At 40.7% G+C, this 13,949-nt stretch overlaps 1 protein-coding gene across 1 annotated transcript in view; it reads right to left on the reverse strand.

Moving 5' to 3' along the window:
- SH3RF1 (SH3 domain containing ring finger 1) overlaps positions 1-13,949 on the reverse strand; it is a 76,004-nt gene that overhangs the window by 24,816 nt on the left and 37,239 nt on the right. Inside the window, exons 4-6 of the mRNA XM_040625590.1 lie at positions 13,559-13,861; positions 8,376-8,486; positions 497-657 (exon numbers count right to left, since the gene is read on the reverse strand). Of these exons, the coding sequence (XP_040481524.1) occupies positions 497-657; positions 8,376-8,486; positions 13,559-13,861 (575 nt within the window). The remainder of the gene's footprint in view (positions 1-496; positions 658-8,375; positions 8,487-13,558; positions 13,862-13,949) is intronic.

Raw genomic sequence — 13,949 nt, forward strand, 5'->3', positions numbered from 1 at the left:
GAGCCACAAAAATCTAGCTGTAGTTTGCCACTGGTAAACAACTAACAAGACTTTTCTGGATACTTATTGCTGGGGACTTAAAGAACTTTTCACATGCACCCTCCCTCTATATCTGATTTGTGTGGAATACCTTCCTATTCCTTAGTATCCTAATGCAAGGAATGAAAATGGAGGCAAAACGCTCAAACAGAATTTATACAAAAAGATGGCTCCATGTACATATAAGAGCATGAAGAAGCAAACACTGTTTCCCTAAACTGTAAAAGGCCTTCACTCAGCAGGATGGCTGCCTAGGGATCTCATGTGTTGGACCCATTTTGTTTCAGCAGTTTCCTAATTATATGCATGACTGGGTATAAGTCTGCAGAACACAAACCACTTTGGTGAGCCATAAGCCTGTCACCAGCTCCTATCTGAAAGGTGTTTCTCTACCTCCGCTGTTTGGGCTTAGTCTGACATGAACTTTAAAGCAGTAATAAATGACACCCTCACTTACACACTGGGGCGAGTCTGAGGCCGTAAATGTGCAATCTGGTCAGCGGGTCCCGCTGTGGGCCTCGGTCCCATTCCGGCAGCAGCAGCAGCAGCAGCAGCAGCAGCAGCGCCCGGAGGTGTGGAGGCCAATAAAGGGGGTGGCGGAAGAGGAGGATTCATCGTCTGGTATGAGGGGAGAGAGAAAGAATAATAATGAATGATTTATTTATTTACATCATTTATGGAACGCAGGAGGGAAGAGGAATCAGGAATCCATAGGAAAAGACTTTAATGGAATCCACAGGGAGCAGAACCAGCAGGCTACCTTGTATGAAAGCCTCCTTTAAAAAAAAAAAACTCATCCCTTGTTCTCCTTTAAGATCTTAGAGCCATAGCAACTTTTTCAGCAAACAGGTAAGTAATGACACTTGGGAAGAGGGAAAGAAAAAAATGGAACAACAGCATGTAATTTTAAGATTAATAGCATTTTTCAGTATAGACTTGGGTAGAACCCCAACGCTTTTCAAGGGGGCAGCTATAATGTCACACTGCTTGCCAGGAATTAATTTGTGATTGTTTCTGTAACTTGAAACTTAAACACAACACAAAACAATTCAGCTGCACTATATCTCAAACCATTCCTTCAGAAGAAAATTTCCTTTGATGCCTGGTTTCCAAAAAGCCCAAACAATAGCAAGCCACAATCACTGGGCTATTGTTGCTACTTTTGCTTATTCTTTTCTTAACTTTGCCAGCTTTTGAAATTTAGTACTATCAAGGCTGGTAATCTTTAACAAGTGCACCAGTGAAAAGCTGCTGGTTCCTTTATGGGCACAGCCTAATGGGGTTCTGCCTACAGGATTCCATGCCTTTTGAAAATCAATGGAGCAATTGTTACTTTCTGATCTATAAACCCCAGATGATTCTTAAGGGTCTGTATACTGAAACTCCTGGGAAAACAGGCACACAAAGACTTGCCTGAACCCCCACCTCGCCTTCCCGAAATCTTTGAACCACTAGATGTAAAAACTGAATCAAAAGAGAAATAAGGAGACTAAAGAATGCACCTAGGAAAGCATAAATGGCTTCTACACATCAGTGTATAAATACGAAAAATCCAATGATCTCTAACATAGTTTATAGCACTTTGTTTCCACATTGTGAAATAAAAATGCACATCTCATCAACATTTGCTTCATCTGACTGTTAATGTACATAGTTCCAGAAACACAATAAACTGAGTAGAAAAAAAATTCAGAATTCTAGACAAATGTTGCAACTGTTTCACACATTATATTTAATTTTTTTGCTGCAGTGACTTTGGAGAAGGATTTTTCCCATAGCGAAGCTGAAGGCGTTGTGGAACATGCAGTGCAGAAATAAATGAGGCGCAGAGCTGTGTACAGAGTGCTGACCTGGACAAGGCAGAGGGCAGCTCAGAGTTAGAACCACATGAACATTACTCACATTTTCCATACAAAACATGGCAGCCTTAAGAGTTGCTACAACTCTGGAATTGCAAGCACTGGGGGACTTAGAGTCTTCAAAACCTTTGACCACGAGAAGGTCAAGCACTCACTCCATTCAGTCTCCCCCCAGTGACAAAGTAGAGAGAAACAAAGATAATCCTGGTAAAACACTCAGCACACGTGACCAGGGCAGTTCATTGGCAATAACAACAGGGTAAGACAGATAACATGTCTAGACTGTACTCGGGGTAATATATGGAGACTGTAAAATTACAACTCAACTGATTTCCACTGAAATCTTCTAAAGCCCAACCTCCAAACAGCATGGCTGTGGGAAGGAGGAAGGCCAGTGCACGCGCTCCACAAGGAGCCCAATGAGAACTGCTCCTGGAAATTACTTAAAATAGTACCTAAGCCACAGAACCAACAAGCTCCATTTCACACTCTGAGTAGAATTGTATTTTCAAGAGGAAAGGAAATTAAAATTGTCTGTTATATCTTAACTTTATTAAAACAGAGGCTGCACTAAATTAGCCCTAAGAAGAAAAAGTAAAAAAAACCTACGGACCTGATAAAAAAAAAAGTCACATTCTGTTAACAGAATATAAAAAAAGGTCAACTCTTACAGTTAAAAAATACAGTAGACTAATGTTTCACGCACATTGCTTTCACAAAGAGTTAAGTTAGAAGTCATTGGAGATACGGCTTAGAGGAGGATATTCTGAAAAACCCCAAAGGTTGTGCTTGAGAGAAAATGCAGTTCTCTCCCTTTTTTTGTAGCTGAAACAGTAATAAAACTGGGCAGATTTCCCCCCAGTGTTGGGTTATATATCTTTGGGGGAAATGTGCGTATGTGTGTGCACGTGTACTCTGTATATAAGCACACAAAGACCGAGAGAGAAAGTCTGATTAAAATCAGATTCCTCGATGTTGTTCAGCTCTGTGGGGCGGGTAAAATGATAGGGCTCTGGTGAGTCCAGGGCTGTGACAGACTAGGAAGTACTGTGGGTTGCTTTATAAACAACTTAAACTGAAATAATCTGGTGATGTGGAAGTTCAAAAGGTAATCCACTGTGTGCTGTGCTTCAGGCAGTTTGCTATCCTGCAAGACCTGAAATTTCTACAGAACAAACCACAGCCTTTCATTCACCCAGAGCTGACCTGGAGACCTGCTTATTATTTCATAGTCCAGGCCAGAGCAGGCCCCAGAGGCCAAGACACACTCTCCACCAGCAGCAAAAAACATCTATGGACCTGCAAAAGGTATCAATCACATTTTGCTCATCATATTGTGTTAAAATTGTTCAGAACCAAATACTACACTTCAATGCCATTTTCACAAGACATTGCATACTAAATTAATAAGAGCTTAAAAAGCACTCCTCACTTGTAGTTTTATTTTATGGAAATGCAGCAGGTCTATAGTATCAAAGTAAAGTTGTCTAGAGCTATGGGCCAGGCCACAGAAATACGCATGTCGAAAACTGGATGTTATTCTGTTATTCATTAAAAATGAGATTCCTCCTTGTGTTTCTATAGATTCGGATCTTCTGTTCACAGTCTGTGGCAATGGTCTGAGGCAAGAATTGCTCTTTCTGAATAACATTTGGCTTAAAAACAGGTGAATGTGAAATGACCATACTTTGCCACGTCCAGGTTCTGTTCCCCTGACCCACTGACCTTGAAAGCAGCATCAGCTTTACACTGTAGAAGGAGGTGGGCTTTGGAGTCAGGAAAACATAGATTCCAATCTTAGCTCAGTGTCTTAGGGCAGTCCTTAATGTCCCTCCTATGTTAGAATGAACACCAGAAAAGAAGTATCCTCTCTGAAAGGACTGGATTCTAAGCCAGAGAAGCCACATTTGCTAGTGCACATTGTGAGTGAAAAGTTGTAGTGTGTGAATGTGATACCACTCTGCTCCAGTGCTCTCTCCTCTTTTTGCCCTTTCATGCAACCAAAGAGTGGTTAGGTCTGGATTTGGCTAAAGACAGGTGACAAGATCCATTAGGTTTTAAGCCCAGGCCACGGGCTGCAGGCCACCCTACCAGTAAAGTGCTCTGGAGTTTGGGGCACAAGTTCAACCGACAATAAAGGATTCATTTTCTTTCCAATTGTCCTTTAGGTGTGCATTTCCCTCAGGTTGATTTCCACCTCCCAGGGTAGAAAAGAGACTGGCAGGATAGACTTTGGGCATTTCTGGGTCCCTTGGGCAAATACCACATAACATTCCCCAATGCCAGCATCCTTTATTTTTATGTTTTTCCTAAACATCTGATTTCCAATCAACCACTTTCAACTCTACACATCAACATCTCTAAACAGCCTCTCTGGGTACTGAACCCAAATGCACGTATACAGGCTGATGGAGAAACAGTTCAAGGGGCTTCGTGCTCACACTCCCTCAAGTCAGGAGTGTCAGCCACTTCAGCCTGTGTAGAGCAGTGTTTGTGCAATTATGTGAACAGTTTGCTTTATCTTATGACGACAAGTAGGAAGTAGAAAAGTAGAAACACTGACACTAGTGATTAAAAAAAAAAAGCAAACTTAGGTGTCAGAATTCAATACAATTAAGATCACGATGGAAGGTCAAGTCTTAAGGCTCAACTGGATGCTCACTGGAATTAAGCCAGTCAGCTGTGGGTATAGCTATGAAGGAAAAGAAATAAAATTAAAGAACATATTTTAAAAAATACTAGAAATAGATGCTTAGATGATTATGTCTAAAGGGGAAGATGTAATTAAGAATTTGGCACTTTTTAAAAATCTCTCCAGGAATGGAATTTCCCTCACAAATTATAGCTTGTTCTACATTTGGTATGTAAGAAGAGCTATCTATGATATTAATTGATTTTGTATAAATTACCTAAGATCTCTTTGCCTTAATATACCAGTCTGTGAGATGGAGTTATAATTAGAAATAGTTTAGGTAAAGCTGCCTTTCCCAGTGCCCTGAAGCACAGCAGAAGCCCAATAAAGAGAAGCGGTTGTTATGATTCATGAGACTATGAAGTCAGAAAACTGTCTTACTCATCTTTGTATTGCTGTCACCCAGCTTCGCAGACAGAAGTTAACAGATCCCCAGTGAGCTTTTCACAAATGAGAAAACGTTCTGTGCTTCTCCCTCTCTTAGGACAATATGATATGGATCCACAGGCTTTGGTTCCTGAGATGCTAGAGTCCTTTTCTGTCATTGCTGGGAACGTTCTGGCCATCTTCTACCCCTAATCCTGATTTTCAGAACTCCCACCAATTCCAAAGGCTCAACTTGTACCTCTCGAACTATCAATGTTGGCAGTTGCACTCCACTTCCAGAGCCCTTCCCTGATCCTGTCGATTGCAGAAAGTCCTGCTGAGCCTTCCACCATGGGGCTTCAATGGACTAATTACATATTGGCTATTCTGAGAACCCGACATCATTTAATTTGCTTCTCTAAATACACGCACATACACTATGTGTGTATGTGTAAAATTTTTTAGTTAGGGTTACACATTTTTGGAATGCAATCTGTCTGTAAGTTAGCCACGGGCTGTATTTGGCCTTTACTGACCTGCCTAACTCGTGACATCTTACAGCTAAATACCTCTCAGCTGGTACAGGGGATTGGGGATTATGAATCACTTACTTAAGAGCTCTGCCCCTGTGCAGAAAATACAAGACTAATATAGATCCTCACCCTCCTCCCTTCACAAAATTAGTTGGGAAAAAAACCCCTCACTACTATTAATAGCCTTATGTCTGAATTAGATAGATATAATGTCAGTTTTGCTCCTAATATTAGGTATCTAACATTTTAACTGTTACATGTGAAATGTATAGGACAACATGCTCCTAACTTCATTCTGCATAAAAGATTAGAAAGTCTCAATTCATGATAAAAATACTAGAAATAATTTTTTCCTATTCTACTGTTGGCATTTATTATCTAATAAATCCACACCATGAAAAGCATGGTTTCCTCTCTACCAAGCTGCATACTATTGCTGTGATAGTGCTCAAATTCTTTGAAAATATTTCAAATTTTAAATAGGATACTTGTCATGATTAATGTAAGATACAGAGGGGACATGCTACTGAGATTTTTCCCCCACTTCAACTTAACATATTAAATCCAAAACATTGCTGCCAACCTACCAGGGACTTTGAGATCTAGACATCTCCTGGGATGACAGACAGGTCTGTTTGTAATTAGTTTTTCATTAAATGGAATTGGCACAGTAGACATACTGTTTAATAAACCTTCCTCTTGCTTAACATGCAGGCTTTCTTATATAATCCTAGGATGAAATGGTTGAATGTAAATTAATTTTTATATATTCATGCTCTCTTGTGACCTGTCTCATTGATTTGCCCTAGAGTGTGCCTCCAGCTAAGAGCAACTGGCCATTTACTACACTGTAAAATTTTCAGCCCACAAGGGCTGAAATTCAGCCAGCCCTGTCTTTTCCACTAATTAATTTTTCTAAGATCAGAAAAAGCAGCCTTTTTCCCTTAAGAAATTATGCTAGAATTTTTCCACGAGAAGTAATCACCTGGAAATGGAAATATCAACTGGTTGTGTATGTATTGGGGTGGGAAGGGAAGGAAGGAAAGGAGAGAGTCTTCTCTGGAGATGAGAGGGCAGGATGATTATGGAATTTGGCTCTGGTCAAAACACCTGGGGCTAACAGAATCTCATGGAAACCACATTTCAATAAGTTAACTGAATTTCATCTTCTCCCCAGAAGAATCAACACAATTTTCCTGCACCAAATAGTGGTACTATCAAGGAAGCTGTAATCGTTCTGGGAACATTAAAAAAAAAAAATACAACTTTAACCTCTAACCAGAACATTATTAACTTCCATTTAAATACAAGAACATGCTTAACTCTATAAAGTTTTCAAAGTCTAAGTCAAGCTAGGTAATAACTCCACATTTATTTATATCCCACCTTGTTTCAAAGTAAAATAAGGCAAAAGGAAAATGACAATAAAACTAGATGGAGCCAACATCTTGACTAATGTGCTAATATGTCATGAGGTCCTAGCTGGAAGGGGGTACAGATTTGGCTCTAAGCATTCTAGCAGAAGGAAACATAATCTTTACAACATATATAAAATCCACAACCTAAAAACAAACCAGCTGCCTAGAAGACTCACTATTTCTGGTACAGAGAGCAGAGAAACCATAACACAATGACCCAGGCCCTCTGAGGCATTCTGAGAGCCAACTAGTGGCACGTGTCACAGGCCCACCTTGCAACAGTCCTCAATCGAGACCAATAATGAGATCCGGAATAGTCATCCCCACTACATTCTAGGCATGGTGTGAACTCTCCAAAGTAGATAGTGTTAGTTTCATTTTATAGGTAGGGACACTGAAGCTTAAAGAGGCTGAGTAACTTTTCATGGTCATGTAAACAAATAAGTGGCTGAGCTGGGCTTTCAGCCCAGGTCTGTGTCCCCATCACTGGGCCACGCTGTTTCTCTGAGAGCATCACAGCCAGGTGAGACTCTGTAAAGCAATTTACAGGATTGGGGCCCGCTGGGGAGATCTGATGCAGGCATCTATCTTTTCTATTCTCATGTGACTTAGCACTGAAAGAAACAGTCTGAAAGCACTGGCCTGGATGAGAAATGTCTCACAATTGCTGGTTCCTTGTAGTTCATGTGCAATTTCAGGAAACGGGGATTTAAACTATTGTGTTTCTGCTATGTAAGGTTGAATTTGCTTGTTTCTTCTTCCCTTTTAATTTGCTCTCCATAGTGTTCTTCTCTGTATCTCCCTTGGCTGCCCTCACTTCTCTTATTAATTTCTCCCGTGAGGATGTTGTAAAGCAAGTGGTGTTTAGACTCTGTAGGATGCTATGTCTTCAGAAGGAAAATCAACACAATCTGAGGGAGGCTTCCAAGGCAGCATAGCTACAGCTACCGTAGTGGAAGACGAGAAACCAAAGGTGAATCATAAATGGAGAGATTTGCAATCGGCTCATCATGTGACTCAAAACAGTTTAGCTTTTGGGATCCCGGTTTCCTCAGTATTTCTATAAAGGTGTCTTTGTAAGAAATAAGTGAAGTTTACAGTGGATAACGGAACATAAAAAAAAAAAAAGAAAAGAAATAAGTGAAGTCTAGAAACTCAAAAGAAATGAAAAAGAAATTTTTGGTTAAGCCTTCGGGAAATCAGGCTAAACGTTAATGAAAATTAAAAGTATTTTAAAGAAGTCTTCTAATGGCTTCAGGCCACTGATCCTCACCGTTAAAAATTATGCAGGCTGCAAGCAAGAGACTTTCTCATTTTTTCTGTGAGATGAACAGAGATAACAGATGAAAGAGATCTGCCCCCACCTAGCAAGTGTCAACGTGAACTGCAGGTGTTAGGAGGTGGGGTGTGCCAGATTCATGGGACTAAATACCTAAGAGAGAAACAGAGATGGAGAAGCTGTACTCACTCCAAGGGCAGCTGGGTAGGGAACATCCGATGGGAAAGTGAACGAGGGGCCAGTTGTCACTGGGCTGCTGGGGGGTGGGGTCACAATTAACCCGGTGGTACTGATATGAACCTGCCAAGAGAAAAACAAAGTTAATTAAAAGACAACTACATTTAATACAACAAACTGTACTGGCTAAACCTTGGGGAGAAAAGTCACACTTTAAAAATATATCTGTAGTTTCTATTATTTGGGGAAGGCAGAAGCTCTTTCAGTCGCTTCAATCCACATTTACTGATTACCTAATCTGTATTCGACACTGGGCGGTCGCGTGATAAATGCTGGCTCCTGTGACGTTTTACATACAGAATTCAACTGCTGTTGGCTTTCTCAATAACACACTGCCTCACTTGGGAAGCCACTGTGAACCAAACTGACCTTTCAGATGGTTAGTCTGGTGCTTGACTGGCCCACTAGCAATTTCCCTGAAGATCCTGTTAAGGTAGGTCGTAGCTGAATACTCACCTGTCTATCAATATGTAAATCTATGTGAAGTGCTTAAGGTATTTTGTTATTCTCAGGATCATTTTTCATGACTTCTACTTTTCAGTTGGGATGCATAATTAAAATGCAGCTGCCTAGACATGCCTAGAGCAGGTAATTATTTATAAAACCTTTAAAGGAACAATGTCAAGCCAAATTAGCTGTTTTCAAAGGTGTCTTATCCTTGATACTATCCAAGATTAATTTACTAGAAAGAAATTGAGTTATTCAGGTCATTTTATTGCCTGTGTTCAGTTACTCGATCAGTTTCACTCACATTGCATATCAGGTCCAATTGCAGAAGTCCGTCGTTACTTGATGCTGCAGAAGTAGGTGTGTGGGTTCCTGCACAAATGGGATGCTTTTCCTCTACTATTAAAGGAATATGGTTGTCTGGTACCTTGTCTCCCCAAGGAAACAATGATGCACCAACAACGCCAGGCCTTTGGTAATAAAACTTAATCCCAAACATAGCTCCCTCAATTCCCGTATGTTAAGAAAAAGATTATCAGGACAAAGAAAAGCTCCCAGAGATTAGTTCCCAGAAGCCTGAAGGAAACTGAGTTTCGCAGCTGGGTTAGGTCTTACCAAGGCCAGGAATAATCAGCATCACAGCATACAAGTTATTTCCACAGATAAATCTTTGTTAACATGGAATCCACATCTTTTTTTTTTTTTTTAAAGATTTTATTTATTTATTCAACAGAGATAGAGACAGCCAGCGAGAGAGGGAACACAAGCAGGGGGAGTGGGAGAGGAAGAAGCAGGCCCATAGCAGAGGAACCTGATGTGGGGCTTGATCCCATAACGCCGGGATCACGCCCTGAGCCGAAGGCAGACGCTTAACCGCTGTGCCACCCAGGCGCCCCGGAGTCCACATCTGTTAGCTCATACAATGACTGAACCAAAGGCTTAAACTACGCAGATCTAAGGGATGCCCTAACAAGAGTTTCTCCCCAAACCCTCATTTTTTGTCTCTCCTGTGAACCAAAGTCTATTTCCAATCAATTTCTAATGGGAAGCACGCTAATTTTTCATCCTAGGATAAAATCCAATGGCCTATAGCTGTTTTAACCAATAAATCTGTTTATATACATACCCCAAAGACATTTGTAAGTTGGTACCACATAAAAGATGGAGTCTTTCTGAGAACATACAATGAAGCTCACTTCAAAGTGCACGCCATTATCATGGAACCTCTGGGGTAGAAAAAACACCAAAATACTGCTTCCTGGGCCTGACCCTACAAATGTCTAAGAAAGATCTCGTGATTGACTGATGCTTCTCTAGAAGCCACAAGGTGGGAATCAAGATAGTTAAATGCTAATGAACTCATGGTTTTGGACAAAACCCCTCAATACCCTGTGAGGAGCTGGAGCAGAGGCCCTCTAAGGTGTTTGCCATCATAGACACGGGAGTGAAGCAGTGAACAGAGACTCCTGCAGGCACCAGCCAACACAGGGCCACTCCTAACCCTGCAGTCAAGGAAGAGATAAAAGTCACCAAAGAATGACTAAAGCAGAAGCAGCAGCAGACGCAAACCAGCTGAGGGTCAGCATGTCCCGAATAAATGCCTTGAACTGGGAAAAATCGACTTTTTACTGTTCTTTTCTTTCTAGAATGGCAAATTAGCTTGGGCTCCCCCACAAGAAAGAGCTCTGTGGAGAGGGAAAGAGGTGGGGAAAGCAAATGGAAATGAGTGGGTGCACCTTTGGCTCCCCTGAAGCCACTGGCAATAGAAAATGCCACAAAAACTCTTAATATTATGAAGCATTCCTCCAGCTGGCAGAGGCCAAAAAATCTGAGTGTGGCCAGAGGAGGAAACAAAATGTCTTCATCACCTACAGCATCATATGCTTTTATAGATGTCAGTCACAGACATCTGTGCATATTTGTTTTGGCGACCCACCTGGACAGCACAGTCTATAAATAATCTTCCGATTTATGTATTTGAAAGTTCAGCCTTTACTCAATAGTCACCAAATATAATAGCAAGCTAGCCCTTTGCTCCTTTCTTCTGTCCATTTCCCCATCCTGTTGCCTAGAATTTGGATGTCATGGCGAGATCTCTAAATTCCATAATAGAAACATAAGGTAAGGTTCTACCCATATGATGGAAAGGTGAGCTAAAAAGCGCCATCACACCAGCACTGGCTGCCTATATGTGGATTCCAGTCAGGTGAGAGAAATGAACACTCAATTCTCTGGGCTCCTTACTGCAGATTTTCTAAGTGCAACCAAACCTAATTAAGGAAAAGCAAGAGAGAAAACGGGCCAAGTCAAGATAATAAAACATCCTTTTTCTCAGCACTGAGAAAAAAGAGAAAAAAAAAAAAAAAAAAGAAAAGAAAAAAGAAAAGAGAAAATGGGCCAGAGGAGGAGGAATCAAATCTTCTGCTTGGTCCTTTTCGGGGCAAAGGAAAGGGCAGCCCTACTTTAAACAGTCTCACATGAGCCATCTTTCCATATACACTGATCTCCATGGTTGAGAGAATGTTTGCCTTGTCACCTATGTTACACACACTCACTGCTTTATTATGAACTGTGCTTCCCTCCAATGTACCCAGTACACTAGACAAGTAGTGTCTTCTGTAAACCTGGGCTGAAGAAGCCAGGCAGCACTTGAAACATCTCCCATCGGCTTCTTGAAATAACTTCTCCCTGAGGCAACACATTACCACCTAAAACAGAATGAATTAGAATATGGGAGGAGGGGTGGAATGGTTGAAGGGGAAACTGTTTTAAAGGAACACAGAAAGAGCCTTGTTTCCTAAGCTACTTCAACCAAAACAAAAATAGCTCCACTTTTATAGTCTTCATTCCCAGCTCTGGTGTGGCAGCGTCAGACATGCTCACACCTGACGGCTGAGTTCTCTACAAAAGATATAAATGCTAGGTTTATCCTCCTTTCTCTTTTAATTTTCTCTAATGCCAAAAGATTACCGTCTATTCTTTTAAAGCTACTCCTATTCTGAGTTGCCACACTGTTCTTACCAGAAACTTACCTTTTATTTTAACAAAACATCATTGTGCAAATGTTGCTAGGTGGCAAAATAAAAACTCAAATATTCAATTTTCTTGTAGTAAATGGCCATCATTACTAACCACCTCCGTCAAAACCTTATTCAAAAAAACCTTTTGAACCTTTCCAGAGTAAACTCACTTGGTACTTCTTACTCCAATCTATAATCCATGTCTACCGTTCACACAGGTATAATTAGTTACATGTACAGTAACACAGTTCTCCTCTCTACCCATTTTTCAAGAGACTCATTCATTCAATAAATACTTATTGTATATCTGACATTTGGGATATATTGGTGAACAAAACAAAAACCTCTCCCCTCATCACACTTACTTATGTTCTAGTGGGGTATGTCTGTGTTCCCTAGTTTCCTCATAAGATCAAAAGCATCATTTCCCCACCACCTAAAAAACACCAACAAACCACAATCCCATTCAGAAAATGAATGCATTTACCTCACAACATGCTGGATGAATCTAAGGGAGCGGGGTCAAATAAATGAGGCTGAGAGAAAACAATTTTTAGTAAAATTGGCAAGGGAATACCAAAAACCGTGTTGTAAATTTTTATTTTGTGGTCCAAAACAGGCACTTTAATTAACTGTAAACTTTCTGAGGACCAGGGCTGTGTGTTTGTTTCTTTAAAGGAAAATAACTGATTTTTGTATGTGTGTGTGTGTGTTTTTTAACTACAGCTATATTATAAAGTAGAAGGTAAAATCTGCATGAATTTTAAAAAGTAAATATGAGACTTGAAAGAAATTTCTCCCACTGCGACAGGCTGCTTTGGGACCGGCTCTCTGACCTTTGGGTTGAGGAAAAATACAGCCATCATCTAATTGGATAATTACAGCAGCCCTGTGACTTAGGCAGAGCCACTTTAGTGGGCTCATTTTGCAGTCCAGAATTAAGGCCTAACACAGGGAAGTCCTATAGCTCATTATCACAGTATACGTGGTGCCTAGAAGGGTCTAATAATAAGGCACCCAAGAAATGCCTGCTGACTGAATGCATGTTTCCAATCATCTTGTGTATTCTCATTAACACAAGAATAATGTGCAGCTATTTCTTAAGATAGTCCAAAGCCTTGATGAACTAATGAGATTTTTTAAAAAGCCAGGCTAATTTCTATTTTAAATTAAATGTTTCTTCACGTCCTCTTTTTTTTTTTTTCCCCTCTCTATAACGCTTACTGGGAAGCTTAAATAGCAGGGTAAGTCACACAGATGCAGGCAACTATCAACTATGAGTTTCAACTGTAGCATCTTCAGTTGGGATGAAGATAAAATTTTCGTTGGCAAGATCTCCCAAAGCAGCCTTGTGACAAGGTTCTGTAACACTGAGCAGTTGCTTGAAACTAAGCATTATTTAAACCATTTTGTCATTTCCAACCCTTCCTTTGAAAATGACTGGGTAGTTTCAGGTTAGTTTTCTCGTCTCTATTTTTCTACCTACAGAATGAAGAAAGGCTTTACTTCCCAGGAAAGCTACTATTTTCTTTCTTTCTTTTTTTTTTTTTAGGAAAGCTATTCTCTCCTGAATGCAAAAATAAACCGTATTTTTCAGCTAGTGAAAACACACATTTGTGGGTAGATCACTTTGTGCCTGAGCTCCTTTCACACCTTTATATGATTTACCTGAGAAGGGGCACTGCAGGAAAGGCCAGACAGCTCGCTGATGCGCGCAGCAGCTGTGGGGTTACTGGAGCTGATGAGGACAGGAGGGCTGATCTCCATGGAGTGGCGATTCTGGGATGCCTGGGAGGATTTGCTGGCCATGGTGAGAGACGTAAAGGAGTGTCGCTTTTTGGTGTTCTTCTTGGTGTCAGAGTGCTTTGGGGCATTGCTGTTCTGGGCTGCTGCCGAAGTACATTCTCCAGCATCAACTCCTGGCACAGAAGGCTTATCCCATTCTATCAGCTGCTTTGCAGCCGAGTTAAACTGCAAACCAAGGAATCGACACAAGACAGTTACACAATTCTCAAGGACTCACTGAGATTTATTTTCAACCAGCTTTTATCTAGAATTG

Source organism: Ursus maritimus, unplaced genomic scaffold (genome assembly GCF_017311325.1).
Source record: "Ursus maritimus isolate PB19 unplaced genomic scaffold, ASM1731132v1 scaffold_11, whole genome shotgun sequence".
NCBI classification, from domain to species: Eukaryota; Metazoa; Chordata; class Mammalia; order Carnivora; family Ursidae; genus Ursus; species Ursus maritimus.